Consider the following 18,898-nt stretch of genomic DNA (forward strand, 5'->3'; position numbering starts at 1 on the left):
TGTGCCAGGATTCTCTGAATTTTAAAACATCAAAACTTGCTTTTAACAGCGGCAGAACAGCCGCCCATGTGAAAGGGGCCTTAGCCTCTGTTTGATCTGCAACTGCCATGATGGTGCATTTGTGATCAGTTATGGTACCAACCATTTGATGATTTGACAGTTTGGTTATGAGCACAAGCAAATGTAACTGTTTTTTGAAACCGTTAAATCGATGGGTTTAGTTCTACTTTAACCCAACAATATGTTTTTTTTTTTGTTTTTTGTTTTTATGTCAGTTGTAGGCGACAGATGGCTTATTTGAAGTGCTTATAATACTTTGTATTGTCAAAACACCTCATGCAGAATTTTTTTTTTTTTTTTTTGCAAACATTTTTTATTGTTACTAGATATCAGATAGTACAAATCATGACAGAAACAGCCATCCCAGATTTGGTCCATAAAAAAGTGTACAAAAGGACCACAGGGTATCCACAGACCCCCCAGTCCCACTGCCCAACCATCAATCCATATTCCCTCCATGCCTACATCCCTTGTTCACCTACTGTAAACCTCGGATTCATCTGCCAGAGTTTCCGTAGAATCTATCCAGTGGAACCAGACCTTCCTACATTTTTTGGGGACCCAAGGGCCTCATGTCATTCTGTAAAGCGCATTAACCATTTTATTTCCAAAGTTTAAAGTTTCCCCATAAATCCATCTCCTAGCAATAAGTTTACGAACATAGAAAAAGAGAATTTTTTTTTTTTTTAATTTTGTAGCCACATCCAACTCCTCATCCTTAATAGCTCCCAATAGGCCTAAAAGGGGGTTACATATGTTTGGAAAGCCAAAAGTATTGACTATAAACTCTGTCATCTGGGACCAGAGAGGATGCACTTTGAAACACTCCAACACCATGTAAAAGAAGGTTTCCTCATCCAATTGACATTTATGACACAGTGTGCCTCTTATGCTGCATACACACGAGCGGACTTTACGGCAGACTTGGTCCGGAGGACCGGAGTCCGTCGGATAGTTCGATCGTGTGTGGGCTCCAGCTGACTTTTTTTTCCCAAAAGTTCGACGGACCTAGAAATGAAACATGTTTCAAATCTTTCTGACAGACTCGAATCCGGTCAAAAAGTCCACTCGACTGTATGCTAGTCCGACGGACAAAAACCGACGCTAGGGCAGCTATTGGCTACTGGCTATCAACTTCCTTGTTTTAGTCCGGTTGTACGTCATCATGTACGAATCCGTCAGACTTTGGTTGATCGTGTGTAGGAAAGTCCGTCAAAGCCTGCCAGACCTAGTCCGTCGAAAAAGTCCCCCCGTGTGTACACGGCATTATGCATACGGAATAGACATGCAGGTCTGATGTATGTATCTCAATTGAATCATCCGATCAGTGGAGGCAATAACTGTGGGTAGATACATGGAAAGCACCATACTCCATTGTTCATCTGATCGCTCCAGTGCAATGGTAGGCCAACAAGCCCTAGCCCTCTCAACCAGATCAGAATTACCAGGATCCAGAACCATATATTACCTAGAGACCATTTTAACATGATCTGGAATCATGATTTTTAACAAAGCAGCTTCCAGTTTTGAGTTTTATAGCTGTACACCCCCCCCCCCCCCCCCTCCAAAACTGAGCTATTGCAGGGTGGCATAGCTGTATATATTTAAAATGCCAGGTTCTAGGAATCCCAATACCCTACATACATGTTCAAAGGAACTAAACTGCCTTTTTAAGTATAACTGATGAGCATATTTTATCCCATAATGGGCTCATAAAGCTCCTCCTTCCAATTAATAAAGCTCTCCCAAAGATGGATTAAACCAAAGGGGTTATTAGGGGACCTATGCAGGGGGCATCATCATAATGAGTGACTTTGATCATTTACCAATGGATGCATTCTAGAAGTAGCAGTATAGTGACAGATTGCAAAAGATAATCCCATATCTATGGGATTTATGTTGAGTGCCTTCATTTCTTAATATACAGTACATAGAACATGCACCATGATGATTTCTGAGCAGCAAATCATGCTAAGTTCTTGCTTTCCAAACCGATAGGAAGATTCAAGACGTTGTTTTGTCTAGTACTGTATTTCATGGCAGCTGTTATCTGGGATCACCAGTGCTCTGTCCTTGAACAGATAATGTTTCCCTGCAGGCTAGTACAAGAATAAGAAAGTGACCTACACATTTTCACTATCACTAAATAGGTGCATAAAATAGAAATATGTTTCAGTTTTTATGTAAGTATATGATTAAAATAGATGAGAAATTTAAGCAGGTCATCTTGTAGTAATTCAGATTCTCTCATCACTTCTGGGTAGGAGCTTTGATAAAGGGGAGTTGTCAGATTAAATTGGTAGCTAAATGTCTACATGCACGTACATATGTATAAATCTTCATTAGTTACTGTTCTGTTTTTCTGGTCTGTCTGTGTTTCACTCAGAAAAAAGAGAAAAAAAATTAAGGCAAATGGAAAACTAGGTTTGTTTATTAACATTCATCATATATAGCGAGTTACTGTACATAGCTTCCTTTTTCTTTTTGGATGTACTTTTTTTAGGATACATTTTTATTAATGTTGGTGTAGTCTAGTGGTTTGCAGTAGTATCCATTGCACTCCTTACAGGCTCGCCCACATGTAGGGTGCTGAAGTGAGTTGGTGGATGGCACCACAATAAGGGGCGTATTTGCCTCGAGGCAAACAAGGCGTTTGCCTGGGGCGGCATTTTTTAGAGGGGCGGCGCCTGCACCGGGGTGTGCCGGGGTTATATTTATTGGAGCTGGCAATCTGTAAAAGTAATCTGAGCGGCTTACTAGCTGCTCGATTGTTATTACAAGCAGCTGGAGGAGACATTCCTCCTTCCTGCCGCCTTCCACACCTCTCCCACCCCCCCGGGAGACCTGAGCGACCAGCCGGGATCAGCTTTGCTTGGCTGTTCGTAACAGTAAACCGGAAACGTTGACATGAAATCACGTCCTGAACCATCTGCGCCAGTTTTGAAAAATCGAAAGCATTCAAAAACACCGATCTTAGTGTTTTGAATGCTTTTAAGCCCGGGTTCACACCTATGCGAATTAGAGGTGCGTTTCCGCACCTCTAATTCGCATAGCAGGAGAATGTGACTGGCTCCCTATGGAGCCAGTTCACATATCTCCGGGGCGGCTGCGGTGCGCACTGCACAAAAACGCTGTGCGTCTTTGGCTGCGTTTCAGGGCCGAATTCAGGCATAGAATCGGCCCTGATTCGTCCCTGAAACGGTGAACAGGGACGCACAGCGCTCCTGTGCGATCCGCAGCCCGTTGTGGTGTGAACCCGGGCTAAATGCGGAGCTCAGACCCCAGATCTCTCTATAAAGACTACCTGTCACTGCCTATTACTGTCACAAGGATGTTTAAATTCCATGTGACAGCAATAAAAGTGAAAAAAAAATTAAAGCAACAGTGTAAAAATAAAAACGAAGTAAAAAAAAAAAATTAAAGTGCCCCCATCCTCCCGTGCTCGCACACAAATGCAAACCCATGCGTCGGTCCCGCACGCACGTAAACAGCAATTGCCCCACACATGTAAGGTATCACTGCAAATGTCAGATCATGGGCAGTAATTCTAGCACTGGACCTCCTCTGTAAATCTAAAGTGGTATCCTGTAAAGGCTTTTAAAGAGTCGCCTATGGATAGTAAACTTTATGCCGTTTTATCACCGTTGCATGGGTGTGCGCAATTTTAAAGCAGCTGGGATGGGATGCATACAGTTTTCTCATTCCTTTTGAATTAGTGTTTCCTATTGCATTTCACCAGAACCCGCTGAATGTTAACTGCACATCTACCAAATGTTATGATAAATAAAACACAGATTTAATTGTGTGGTTTACCAGTCTGTTATATATCTTTTGCTTAAAAACAAAAGTTTTTTTTTCATTTTGGATAACTCCGATTTTTTTTTTTTTTTTTTCGCCATCTGTGTGCCATTTCGGAGATTTCCCTGCACTACTTTTGGTGATTTCAGGTGTGCATGAAACCGCACAGATGTCTTCCCTTATGGGCCATATTTAGACCCCAACATAAAGAAAAGGCTATTGTCATTTAAAAAGTGGGTTGTGGGTATTTTCAAAAGCATAAATATTATTATTATTTTTATTATTATTATGAGAAAATGTTAAAAAAAAGTGTTTGGTGCCCTAGCAGTCTTGTGTGTTCTGATGCCTGCGGTGCATTTTGTTTGTTTCTGCTACATGAATGTTCTGGGGCCTTTTGGTATGCTTAGAGACATGTGAACCATGTTCCCATATAATACGATGCAGTAAGCCATGTTCAGCCAGATAAAATAACAAGTGCTGCATTAAAAGATTAATTATTATTAATCTGAACTTTTTAAACAAGTGATAAACTGTCCAAAACCTTTTGTTTGGCTTCTTGCTTTTGTTGGTCATTTAATAAAGCTATTTGGACACTAGCTGAAAGACACGTGTCTTGTAAGCCAGTCCATAGGACCCACTGCTACAGACAGATTCTATATTTGATACAAATAGAAAAAAAAATTACTTTTATCAAGAAGTCTCTTCTTTTTTCTGAAGAAACTTTTCATTGGCCTGATATTTTCCCCACCAAAATACCAAGCCTAACACCACATTCAATAATTTCCACTTTTGACCCTACTGTCACAGAGGAAGCTGCTAAGCTTTTTCCTGACACCCACCTACGTATTGGACCCCATTTCCCGACAACTACTTCACTCATACTTGCTGTATTTTACACTCTGTTATTCACATCTTCAATCTTTCAATCTGTACTACCACTCCAAACCATGCATTGATCATCCCCATACTTAAAGAACCCTTGCTGGATTCCACCAGTCTGAACAACCATAGACCTATTTCCTTGCTCCTGGTTACCTCCAAATGTCTAGAATGCCTAGTCTACAATTGTCTTAACTGCTACCTCACTGACAAGAACCTTCTCATCCCCTTTTTAATCTGGCTTTCATTTGCAACACTCCACAGAAACTGCCCTCCTAAAACTTACTAACAACTTACTAACTGCTAAAACCAATGGCTACTATTCCATACTTGTACTATTAGAGCTTTCTGCTGCCTTTGACACTGTTAACTACCCACTCTTTGAGAAAAAACAAAAACTCCTACTCCCTTGGTCTCATAGACTCTTAGCTGGTACTCCTCCTACTTATCTAGGTGCTCATTAAGTGCCACCTACAACTCTATCTCCTTCTCTCCTCTTGCTCCTTCTATGCAATTCCCCCAAGACTCTGTTGATATCTACACCTCCTCCCTTGATCTGTTGATTGCCTCCAGCACCATCTATATGTTGACAACACCCAAATCTACCTCTACTCTTCAGCTCGCCTTTTTAGTCTCCTTTGCACCACTAACTAAGGCTAACTGATTGACATATTAATATAAATGTATCCGCTTCATCAAATGTAATCTTTCAAAAACTGAACTCTTAATATTTCCTCCTCCTGCTTCCCATCCAGACTTTTCTATAAAGTCCCCTCATGTCAAGGTGCTAGATGTAATCATAGACTCTGACCTATCACAGTCCAATTTCATACCTCCCAACATTTTGAGATGGGAATGAGGGACACCTACTAGCAAATGTATGTAGGCATAGGACATGGCCCCTGCCACACCCTCTTAAAGGAGAATTAACCAAAAAAAGGTTAAATCACCAAGGGCTTTTTTTACTACTACTATTCCTTTATATTGGCTTTCTAAAATTACAAATGCAGCAATTTAGAATTTGGATGAAAGGTTTAGCACTGGGAAACACTTTTTGAAAGATAAAAAGTGCATATTATATACAACTATAGATTAGACCAAAATGAGGGACAAATGAGGGGGACAAAGGGACATTGCTCCAGGGACAGTCCCTCAAAAGTCCCTCAAAATCAGGGACAGTTGGGAGCTATGCAATTTGTACCACTGTAACCTTTGTAAACATCTCCAAATATGCTCCTTTCAATGACACCACCAAGTTACTAACTCCCTGCCTTGTTATCTCTTGCTTTGACGATTGCAACTCTCTCCTGGTTGGCCTGCCATTGCACGGGTTATCCCCCCTTCAGTATATCATGAATGCTGCTGCCATACTTCTCCACCCCACAAGCCATTCAGTGTCTTCCACCCCTCTCTGACAATCCCTCCACTGGCTTCCTCTCATCCAACAAATAAATTAAATTTACTAATAACCAAAAAGACATGTATACAACTCTGCCTCAGGCTACATCACCATCAAAATATCATCCAAACTGTCCTCTTCACTTATTCCAAGACCACCTGCTTTGTAGCTCCTCCTCATATACTTTCCTCCAGGATTTCCCTAGAGACTTTCTTATCCTCTGGAGCTCACTATTCAGTTCTTCTGTCTATCTCCTACTCTGTCTTCCTTTAGGCGATCTCTGAAAGCTTATCTTATTAGGGAAGTCTTTCCCACCCCCCCCTAAAAACTGTACTTTTACTTTCTCCATCAGCATCTCTGTTATTACCTTTTTATATCACTTGCTCCTCCCTTTTTAGAATATAAGCTCTCACAAGCAGGACCCATCTGCCCCTCTTGTATTGAATTGTATTGTAACCAATGTCTCCCTTTTTATTTTGTAAATAGCTACTCAAACTGATGGCACTATATATATAACACATGTAATCATATTAATATAGAGCAGATAATAGTATACACATGAAAGACAAATCTTATTGATTACCAAAATGTAATAATATTGATTATTGGTTTGATACAATAAAGTATGTTTCAAGGTAGTTGTAGTAGTTAGTGAGCTCTATAAGCATGCACTTTATTCATTCTGGAAATTATAGAATTTAATTCTTATTATATTTCTCACCAGGAATGAATGCAGCTGTACGAGCAGTGGTGAGAGTGGGCATCTACACTGGTGCCAAAGTGTACTTTGTACATGAGGTGTGTATGCTAGTGTCTTGGGAACAGCGTGTGTATATATATATTTTTTTTAATTATTTTTTTTTTAATAATGTTTGTAAATTGGAAGCTTCACGGTACAGTTGTTCAAAAATTTTTCAGGGTTACCAAGGACTGGTCGATGGAGGTGACAACATTCGGGAAGCCACCTGGGAAAGTGTGTCAATGATGCTGCAGTTGGTAAGTTAGTGAATACTTGAAATTTCTGCAATGAAATGACAGGCAGGCTATTAAGAAATGTTTATTTCCATATAAATACTAATATTTAAAGCAGTTATGTAGATACGTGGCTATGGAGGGAACAATACAAATGTATGTCATTCAGTGTGACACCTGTTTAGCTGTTCGCACCTTTTTAACTGGTACAGTGATCCTGGTTTATGTAAACCTGGGCAAAAGTTGGATTGTTGCCTTCTAGCTTTAAATTTAGTACTTTGTTCTTTTTATTGAAAAGTAAAACTTGAAGGGTTATAGTACAGTAGTTAACAGCGGCGGTCCATCCATAGGGGCACAGGGGCACCACCCCCCCTAATCTCGATGTGCCTGGCCCCTAATCTCCATGCAGGGCGCCGGACTCATAGAGTTCTATGGGGGGGTGTTGTGAAGCATGTGATTAGAGCCGGAGGCTTCAAAAAGGATGGGCTCGGGGAGCAGAGCACTGCTCCCTGAGCCCACCCACTTGTGATAATAGTGAATCAACATTCGCTATTGTCTTCCTGCTTCTCCTCCTGGCCAATCAGGACAGGAAGTGGGTCCTTAGACCAGATTGACCGGGAGGAGAAGTGACCAGATTGGCCGGGAGGAGAAGCCAGGGAAGTTGCCTGGGACCTTGATGGGGTAAGTGCGGGGGCTTGTGAGCGGGCCAGCCACACCACCTAAAAAAAAAATGGAGCACCAGCCGCCACTGGTAGGTAATGAAACAAAGTAGTGGTAAAGTGAAATGCATAATTAGTTTCTCTTCTCCACTCGCAGGCTTCTCCACTCAGGCTATGTTTTACTAAATTTTCTTTCTGCATTATGGTTTATGTTGTATTTCTTGACATTTATGATGTTGAATGTGAAACCAATCACATCAATGCATAAGTATAGCTATAGCAGACCAAATGACTAAGAGACTCAACAGCAAAGGGTGCCCAGTTAGGTCTGGCTGCATAATAATTAATCCAAGCAACATAATCTAAAAGTATTAGTGCTGAGGACCTTGTGCTTGTAGTCTTTAGCAAAGATCGCTCAGTTTTTAGAGCAAAGCCCTAACCCACACCCTTCTGATTAGAGGTCGACCGATATATCGGCTGATATTTGGCTTTTCTTACTTAATCGGCATCGGCCGATTGTGCTGATAAAAAAAGCCGATTATAACTTCAGCGGGACTTGCAAATGACTTCTGTAATAGAAGTCAATGCAAGTTGCCTGAAAGTTATCTGTGGAGAGGATTCTCTCCTCCCTGGGCAGCCTGCCAAGTCTGATAAGAAGATACATTGTATCTTTTCAGGTTCTTTTATCAATGAGCTGAACTCCGTGTGGAGGAGTTCAGTTTAACCATTTAAAGACTAAATCTTTTCTGACTCTTGTTGCTTACAAGTAAAAATCCTGTATTTTCTGCTAGAAAATCACTTAGAACCCCCAAACATTATATATATATATTTTTTTAGCAGAGACCCTAGGGAATAAAATAGCGGTTGTTCCAATATTTTACGTCACACGGTATTTGCGCAGCGGCCTTTCCAACGCAATTTTTAAAAAAAAAAATACACTAATGAAATAAAAAAAAAAAAAAAAAAGCAGTAAAGTTAGCCCATTTTTTTTCATCCAAAAGTTTTGATTACCTGTTTTTGAGTATTTAATATTAAAGATATCGTTGTTTTTTTTTTTCATCTAAATTATACATACAAGTGAACTGATTGGAGGTTTGTTTTGTTTAATAAATGTTTAAATGTAAAAAATTTTCTGTATTACTTAAGGCTGCTTTCACACTGGAGCGGGCATGCGTTGACGGTAAAACGCTGTTAGTTTTAGCGGAGCTTTACCGTCATTTTAGCGGCGCTATTCGGCTGCTAGCGGGGCGCTTATAACCCACCTAGCGGCTGAGGAAGGGGTTAAATGCGCCCCTGAAGCGCTGCTGCCAAAACGTTTTGCAGGCGCTTCGGCAGCGGTGCGCATTCATTTCAATGGGCAGTAGTGGTGGAGGAGCGGTATACACCACTCCAAATATGCCGCTTGCAGGACTTTTTTTAAACATCCTGCCAGCGCATCGCCTCAGTGTGAAAGCACTCGGGCTTTCACACTGAGACTGCAGGGGAGCCGTTTCACAGGTGCTATTTTTAGCCCAAAAGCGCCTGAAAAATGCCCCAGTGTGAAAGGGGTCTAACGGTTAGATTTTATGAGATGAAGGAGAAAAAAAAAAGAAAAAAAAAAAGAAAAAAAAAAAATCGGCTTCTTATATTGGCCATCGCGATTTCTAAATATCGGCATCGGCCAGAGAAAAACCCATATCGGTCGACCTCTACTTCTGATACCCCAAACTTCACTGCAATGCTTCCTAAAGTACACTTATCCCCATGTTTGCATGCTCACTTCTCCTATGCCTAGAACCTCTGCTCCAAAGACCAACACTTCTTGAGCCCAAAGATGTGCTAAAATTTACCTATTTGCAGGCAGTGTCACTTGGAAAATTTGTTTGAAAAAAATAATTTGTATATGTAGTTTTTAAAAACTCTGAGAATTATAACACAATCTTCTTATTACCATAATAGAGCTTATGTTTTATAATGGCACAGATCTTAATAATAAGAATGGCCCATTCACGTATAATAATAATGGTGGCAAACTCACATACTGGACTCATTTGGATTAAATGTATATACACCTGACACAGATAACAAGGTTGCTCAGTAACGTGTCTACATGTGTTTCAGATGAAGGTCTTCCTAGTTGCTTGTGGCTGTTCGTGATCTGCTTGGTGCTGATTTGACCTGCTTCTGAGAAGCTCCAAGCAGCTTTTGCATTTGACGTATATAGGAAATTCAATTTCAAAGCAGTCAAAAGCCCTTATTTTCTTAAAGTCATTTGTTTCCCGTGTATATTGGAAAAAGAAAAGACTACCACGCTACATGTGACTACAAATTAATAATATAAAATTAATAAACCCTAACAAAAATATTGAAAAAACATATGAAAGAAAAATGGAGTGACAAAATCAAAAAATGAAATTAGAGCGGCCGCTAAAAGTGGGATACACACACTATAACAATTAGATCAGAAAAAAGGAGCAGCGCTGTGAGAATTCATTACTTATAGGGTTAAACCCATAAGTTAAACAAATAGGAAGTGAAAATAACCCAAAATTAGGTTGATAAGAAATTCAAAATATGCATTACAAATTGATTACAAAAAAAAATTCCTAATCTGTGACTCAATCAGATGGATGAGATGATGTGGGGAGAAATGGGTAAAAGTCCCGGTTGACAGGTAGAAGTACAATTGAATTGATTGAGACCTTCACCGCACCACTGTGAAAAATAATAGGATTGCGCGCTTACCAAAGGCAAGCTTATAAGAGCTTGCGACCTTAACCCGACGTCAGAGTGTGACGAAACGTGCGTCGGGCGTGCTGACGTGCTGCATATACCGTCTGTAGGACGGGTGATCGCTTCTAGCTGGCCGGCTGTTTATGCTTTATTGATCTACCTAAATGTAAGTGTGATTTTAAACCTATTTTTAATAAACATTCAAGCAGGATTACGCTATGTTGCTCTTTTCTTTCCTTTGGAATACCCCCTGTGAGAACAATCTGTAGCTGGAGGGTAATATCTCCCTAGTAGAGTGAATGCCTGGTATCTGACGGACAGTGCACCTATCCTAAAGCTGAAGTGGGGCGTTGTTGTCTCCAATCCACGAAAGGCCCCGACCGGGTTAAGGTCGCAAGCTCTTATAAGCTTGCCTTTGGTAAGCGCGCAATCCTATTATTTTTCACAGTGGTGCGGTGAAGGTCTCAATCAATTCAATTGTACTTCTACCTTTCAACCGGGACTTTTACCCATTTCTCCCCACATCATCTCATCCATCTGATTGAGTCACAGATTAGGACTTTTTTTTGTAATCAATTTGTAATGCATATTTTGAATTTCTTATCAACCTAATTTTGGGTTATTTTCACTTCCTATTTGTTTAACCACTTGACGACCGCCTCACGCCGATTTACGTCGGCAAGGTGGCACGGACAGGCAAAATCACGTACATATACGTGATTTGCCTTCCGCGGGTGGGGGGTCCGATCGGACCCCCCCCCGGTGCCCGAGGCGGTCGTCTTTTCTCCCACGGCGATCGGAGATGAGGGGGAGGCCATCCGTTCGTGGCCCCCCCCCCTCGCGATCGCCGCCGGCCAATGAGAACATTCCTTTGCTGCTGTATGCTAAACAGCAGCAAAGGAAATGATGTCATCTCTCCTCGGCTCGGTAATTTCCGTTCCGGCCCGAGGAGAGAAGACAGGTATGTGAGTGCACAACACACACACACACAGTAGAACATGCCAGGCACACAAAACACCCCGATCCCCCCCCCGATCGCCCCCCGATCCCCCCCCAATCACCCCCCCCCCCGTCACAAACTGACACCAGCAGTTTTTTTGGTTTTTTTTGTTTTTTTTTCTGATTACTGCATTGGTGTCAGTTTGTGACAGTTACAGTGTTGGGACAGTTAGTATTACCCCCCTGTAGGTCTAGGATACCCCCCTAACCCCCCCTAATAAAGTTTTAACCCCTTGATCACCCCCTGTCACCAGTGTCACTAAGCGATCATTTTTCTGATCGCTGTATTAGTGTCGCTGGTGACGCTAGTTAGTGAGGTAAATATTTAGGTTCGCCGTCAGCGTTTTATAGCGACAGGGACCCTCATATACTATCTAATAAATGTTTTAACCCCTTGATTGCCCCCTAGTTAACCCTTTCACCACTGATCACCGTATAACTGTTACGGGTGACGCTGGTTAGTTTGTTTATTTTTTATAGTGTCAGGGCACCCGCCGTTTATTACCGAATAAAGGTTTAGCCCCCTGATTGCCCGGCGGTGATATGCGTCGCCCCAGGCAGCGTCAGATTAGCGCCAGTACCGCTAACACCCACGCACGCAGCATACGCCTCCCTTAGTGGTATAGTATCTGTACGGATCAATATCTGATCAGATCTATACTAGCGTCCCCAGCAGTTTAGGGTTCCCAAAAACGCAGTGTTAGCGGGATCAGCCCAGATACCTGCTAGCACCTGCATTTTGCCCCTCCGCCCAGCCCAGCCCACCCAAGTGCAGTATCGATCGATCACTGTCACTTACAAAACACTAAACGCATAACTGCAGCGTTCGCAGAGTCAGGCCTGATCCCTGCGATTGCTAACAGTTTTTTTGGTAGCTTTTTATTGAACTGGCAAGCGCCAGCGGCCTAGTACACCCCGGTCGTAGTCAAACCAGCACTGCAGTAACACTTGGTGACGTGGTGAGTCCTATAAGTGCAGTTCAAGCTGGTGAAGTGGCAAGCACAAGTAGTGTCCCGCTGCCACCAAGAAGACAAACACAGGCCCGTCGTGCCCATAGTGCCCTTCCTGCTGCATTCGCCAATCCTAAGTGGGAACCCACCGCTTCTGCAGTGCCCGTACTTCCCCCATTCACATCCCCAACCAAATGCAGTCGGCTGCATGAGAGGCATTTTCTTTATGTCCTCCCGAGTACCCCTACCCAACGAACCCCCAAAAAAGATGTCGTGTCTGCAGCAAGCGCGGATATAGGCGTGACACCCGCTATTATTGTCCCTCCTGTCCTGACAATCCTGGTCTTTGCATTGGTGAATGTTTTGAACGCTACCATTCATTAGTTGAGTATTAGCGTAGGGTACAGCATTGCACAGACTAGGCACACTTTCACAGGGTCTCCCAAGATGCCATCGCATTTTGAGAGACCCGAACCTGGAACCGGTTACCGTTATAAAAGTTACAGTTACAAAAAAAGTGTAAAAAAAAAAAAAAATATATATATAAAATAAAAAAAAAATAGTTGTCGTTTTATTGTTCTCTCTCTATTCTCTCTCTCTTGTTCTGCTCTTTTTTACTGTATTCTATTCTGCAATGTTTTATTGTTGTTATGTTTTATCATGTTTGCTTTTCAGGTATGCAATTTTTTATACTTTACCGTTTACTGTGCTTTATTGTTAACCATTTTTTTGTCTTCAGGTACACCATTCACGACTTTGAATGGTTATACCAGAATGATGCCTGCAGGTTTAGGTATCATCTTGGTATCATTCTTTTCAGCCAGCGGTCGGCTTTCATGTAAAAGCAATCCTAGTGGCTAATTAGCCTCTAGACTGCTTTTACAAGCCGTGGGAGGGAATGCCCCCCCCCCACCGTCTTCCGTGTTTTTCTCTGGCTCTCCTGTCTCAACAGGGAACCTGAGAATGCAGCCGGTGATTCAGCCAGCTGACCATAGAGCTGATCAGAGACCAGAGTGGCTCCAAACATCTCTATGGCCTAAGAAACCGGAAGCTACGATCATTTTATGACTTAGATTTCGCCGGATGTAAATAGCGCCATTGGGAAATTGGGGAAGCATTTTATCACACCGATCTTGGTGTCATCAGATGCTTTGAGGGCAGAGGAGAGATCTAGGGTCTAATAGACCCCAATTTTTTCAAAAAAGAGTACCTGTCACTACCTATTGCTATCATAGGGGATATTTGCATTCCCCGAGATAACAATAAAAATGATTAAAAAAAAAAAAAATGAAAGGAACAGTTTAAAAATAAGATAAAAAAGCAAAAAAATAATAAAGAAAAAAAAAAAAAAAAAAAAGCACCCCTGTCGCCCCCTGCTCTCGCGCTAAGGCGAACGCAAACGGCGGTCTGTCGTCAAACGTAAACAGCAATTGCACCATGCATGTGAGGTATCGCCGCGAAGGTCAGATCGAGGGCAGTAATTTTTGCAGTAGACCTCCTCTGTAAATCTAAAGTGGTACCTGTAAAGGCTTTTAAAGGCTTTTAAAAATGCATTTATTTTGTTGCCACTGCACGTTTGTGCGCAATTTTAAAGCATGTCATGTTTGGTATCCATGTACTCGGTCTAAGATCATCTTTTTTATTTCATCAAACATTTGGGCAATATAGTGTGTTTTAGTGCATTAAAATTTAAAAAAGTGTGTTTTTTCCCCAAAAAATGCGTTTGAAAAATCGCTGCGCAAATACTGTGTGAAAAAAAAAAATGAAACACCCACCATTTTAATCTGTAGGGCATTTGCTTTAAAAAAATATATAATGTTTGGGGGTTCAAAGTAATTTTTTTGCAAAAAAAAAAATAACTTTTTCATGTAAACAATGAGTGTCAGAAAGGGCTTTGTCTTCAAGTGGTTAGAAGAGTTGCTGGTGTGTGACATAAGCTTCTAAATGTTGTGCATAAAATGCCAGGACAGTTCAAAACCCTCCCAAATGACCCGATTTTGGAAAGTAGACACCCCAAGCTATTTGCTGAGAGGCATGTCGAGTCCATGGAATATTTTATATTGCGACACAAGTTGCGGGAAAGAGACAAATTTTTTTTTTTTTTTTTGCACAAAGTTGTCACTAAATGATATATTGCTCAAACATGCCATGGGAATATGTGAAATTACACCCCAAAATACATTCTGCTGCTTCTCCTGAGTACGGGGATACCACATGTGTGAGACTTTTTGGGAGCCTAGCCGCGTACGGGACCCCGAAAACCAAGCACCGCCTTCAGGCTTTCTAAGGGCGTGAATTTTTGATTTCACTCTTCACTGCCTATCACAGTTTCGGAGGCCATGGAAAGCCCAGGTGGCACAAAACCCCCCCAAATGACCCCATTTTGGAAAGTAGACACCCCAAGCTATTTGCTGAGAGGTATAGTGAGTATTTTGCAGACCTCACTTTTTGTCACAAAGTTTTGAAAATTGAAAAAAGAAAAAAAAATAAGTTTTTTCTTGTCTTTCTTCATTTTCAAAAACAAATGAGAGCTGCAAAATACTCACCATGCCTCTCAGCAAATAGCTTGGGGTGTCTACTTTCCAAAATGGGGTCATTTGGGGGGGGTTTTGTGCCATCTGGGCATTCCATGGCCTCCGAAACTGTGATAGGCAGTGAAGAGTGAAATCAAAAATTTTCACCCTTGGAAATCCTGAAGGCGGTGCTTGGTTTTCGGGGCCCCGTACGCGGCTAGGCTCCCAAAAAGTCCCACACATGTGGTATCCCCGTACTCAGGAGAAGCAGCTGAATGTATTTTGGGGTGCAATTCCACATAGGCCCATGGCCTGTGTGAGCAATATATCATTTAGTGACAACTTTTTGTAAATATTTTTTTTTTTTTTGTCATTATTCAATCACTTGGGACAAAAAAATAAATATTCAATGGGTTCAACATGCCTCTCAGCAATTTCCTTGGGGTGTCTACTTTCCAAAATGGGGTCATTTGGGGGGGGGTTTGTACTGCCCTGCCATTTTAGCACCTCAAGAAATGACATAGGCAGTCATAAACTAAAAGCTGTGTAAATTACAGAAAATGTACCCTAGTTTGTAGACGCTATAACTTTTGCGCAAACCAATAAATATATGCTTATTGACATTTTTTTTACCAAAGACATGTGGCCGAATACATTTTGGCCTAAATGTATGATTAAAATTTAGTTTATTGGATTTTTTTTATAACAAAAAGTAGAAAATATCATTTTTTTTCAAAATTTTCGGTCTTTTTCCGTTTATAGCGCAAAAAATAAAAACTGCAGAGGTGATCAAATACCATCAAAAGAAAGCTCTATTTGTGGGAAGAAAAGGACGCAAATTTCGTTTGGGTACAGCATTGCATGACCGCGCAATTAGCAGTTAAAGCGACGCAGTGCCAACAGCCACTGGATTATTTTTTTTTTTTCCATACACATGGCTACTATTAGTAGATTAATTTTAAACTATTGATAATATAGCTTTTACATGTTGTTTTAGTTTGATTGATTAATATGTTGAAAGATGTATATTTCATTGTGTGGATTGTGTCAATTGTATTGTTAATGATAGTTACTGACACTTCTTTCTCACTGATGTAAGCTGGAAATGATACCATGACATGTCATTGCACATGTAGAAAAGCTGATAAATGATGGAAGGAAGAACTTAGAGGTTACTAGGTTTTATTTTAGATTACACTGTAGTGGCATTTAGGATATTTTTCTAAACTGTTTTACTTTGCTCTTGGTCACTTCCCACAGCCCGTCCAAAGGAACATGACAGTCTGCTTTTATAGGACAACCGTTCAAAGTGGGTTTAAGCGGGCTAGGGTCATGTGATAATGGTGACTAAGTTCCATGGTCTGTTTTGCTGTTAAAGTAAACCTATCACAAACCTGGGCAACTGAAATGGAGCATATAATTACCTTTTGTGAAAACTTCTGTCAAACTGTTAAAATGACCAACAGATCAAGAGATTAGTACAAACATATGACTTTTTCTTCTATATGGAAAAACATTAAAATATATATATATATATATATATATATATATATATGTTACAAAGTTGTCTTCTTGAGTTAATTTGGTATATTACTTAAACACTTATAACAAACATTCAATGACAACAATAAAACTATTGTAATTTATTGTAAAAATGTGATTATTGGTAATATTGTAAAAATATTTGTGCATATTGTAAAAATGTAAATGGCACCATGGATGGTTTTTAAGTAGAAAATCAATTCTATTTTATATTTCACGGTTTACATCTTCTGTATATGCTGCAGATTAATATGTTTTAAAAGTAAACTATAAGGACGCATTCACACCTACATGTATGCACTTGCATATGTGCTGCAACACAAGCACATAGGTACAAATGGAAGTTGAAGGCAGCCTCTACTTAAAGTGCATGTAAAATGTTTTTTTTTTTTTTTTTTCCTAGCTTTAGACACAGTGGTGAGGGGTTACAACCCCTGATTGGGTTTTTTGCTGTCTGTATCTGAGTAAATTTACCACCTCTATTTTTCCTGGAGACCTTTGTCTTTGGAAAGGAATGACATGGGAAACCTAAAATGTAGCTGTTAACACCAGAAGAGGTGTGAGAAAATCTTTCAATGGGGACACTTGTTTCAGAGACGCTTTTCTCAGAGGACATTTCCCCTCACTTACTGTTTACTATACAGGAAGTGAAGAAAGATCACCTCAGTGGGATAGAAATTAAGCTAACTCTTTTAACCCCTTACTCTCTCCAAAAAACAAGAACCAAAACATTTTCGCTATACTGTACATCATTTTTATTTTATTATTTGCTGAATTTGAGTGATTGTCACAGGTTGACTTTAAGGAATCTCCTACACTTCAAGTCCATACACGTTGAAGCCTTATCTTTTTCCTGGCAGAAATATAGAATGGTAGCGCTTTTATTCAACTGGACTTTTGTTTAAAAAAAAAAAGTAAATTTTAGAGGGGGTACATGAGGTGAACTCTAGAGAGGGTAGAATTAGTACTAGAAATACATGTTTCCTTAAAAACGTAAGTTTTATTGAACAAAAGAAAACATACATGTAGGAAGTGTACATGACAAATCTCTGACATAATAAACAGCATCAAATTCAGTTATCCCATAACAACATCCCTTAACAAAACATACATGCTCATGAGACATTATGGCTGCTAACAAGTACAGTAGGTCGTATACTTGAATGTGTACTGTGCTGTTGCCATCAGAAGAGTTCTATTGCACCATTTCCGGATCATATTAGGGTCTCAGAGGCCTTAAGCCACCTATCCCAGATTTTATCATACTTCGAGGGGCGCCCTCTGTGGGAGTAGACAAGTTTCTTATAAGTCAGTGTATTATTCACCTTGGCTATCCAGTGCGAGAGTTCTGGTAGGCTGGGTCTCATCCACACCCTAGCTATAACCTTCCTTGTGGAGAATAAGGTTTCGTGCAGAAATATTTTTGTGAACTTATCCAGCTCCGGCTCTGGAAAAATTACCAGTAGACAAGGTTTGGGCTGTAGTGTTACAGGAGAGCCCATGTTGTCATGTCAGAACTGTACCACCTGTGTCCAGAATGCCTGTATTTTAGGGCATTGCCACAGGAGGTGATAGAATGTACCTGGAGCTTGGCTAAACATTGGGCAACTAGTGGGTTGGTTTGGCTTATACCTGGATATTTTGATATAATAAAGACCTGATTAAGGCGGTCCGACAGCTTAGGAGAGACCTCTAGAAATACATGTTTATTTTATGTTTCAATGTTTTCAGCAATGTTGTATTTGATTTATTTTATTGATGTTTTTCAGAATTTTTATTTTTACAAGCATCACCATTTGTAGTTGAATACATAGTATCTATTATAGCGTATAGAGTTATGAAAGGCAATCAGGTTTCCATAAAGGTCTACTGTAAAATGTGTTTTCACACATGAGCTCACCAGTGCATTCTTTCTTTTTAAGGATGTTCCAAACAGTTGATTTGGCCACACCTAATGTTTTTGCTATCTCTCTGATGGGTTTATTTTGTTTTTTCAGCCTAATGATGGCTTGCTTCACTGATAGTGACAGCTCTTTGGATCTCATATTGAGAGTTCACAGCAACAGATTCCAAATGCAAATAGCACACTTGAAATGAACTCTGGACCTTTTATCTGCTCCTTGCAAATGGGATAATGAGGGAATAACACACACCTGGCCACGGAACAGCTGAGCAGCCAATTGTCCCATTACTTTTGGTCCCTTAAAAAGTGGGAAGCACATATACAAACTGTTGTAATTCCTACACTGTTCACCTGATTTGGATGTAAATACCCTCAAATTAAAGCTGAAAGTCTGCTGTTAAAGCACATCTTGTTTGTTTCATTTCAAATCCATTGTGGTGGTGTATAGAGCCAAAAAGATTAGAATTGTGTTGATGTCCCAATATTTATGGACCCAACTGTATCTCATCCAT

General features: G+C 40.5%; 1 protein-coding gene across 3 annotated transcripts in view; it reads left to right on the forward strand.

Annotated features, from left to right (window-relative positions):
• The window catches only part of LOC141127342 (ATP-dependent 6-phosphofructokinase, muscle type), a 225,782-nt gene that overhangs the window by 102,840 nt on the left and 104,044 nt on the right, over window positions 1-18,898 (forward strand). For all 3 annotated transcript variants that reach the window (XM_073613677.1, XM_073613676.1, XM_073613678.1), the window contains 2 exons: window positions 6,861-6,934; window positions 7,055-7,132. In XM_073613677.1, the coding sequence (XP_073469778.1) occupies window positions 6,861-6,934; window positions 7,055-7,132 (152 nt within the window). The remainder of the gene's footprint in view (window positions 1-6,860; window positions 6,935-7,054; window positions 7,133-18,898) is intronic.

This window comes from Aquarana catesbeiana, linkage group LG02, assembly GCF_042186555.1.
Source record: "Aquarana catesbeiana isolate 2022-GZ linkage group LG02, ASM4218655v1, whole genome shotgun sequence".
Taxonomy (NCBI): domain Eukaryota; kingdom Metazoa; phylum Chordata; class Amphibia; order Anura; family Ranidae; genus Aquarana; species Aquarana catesbeiana.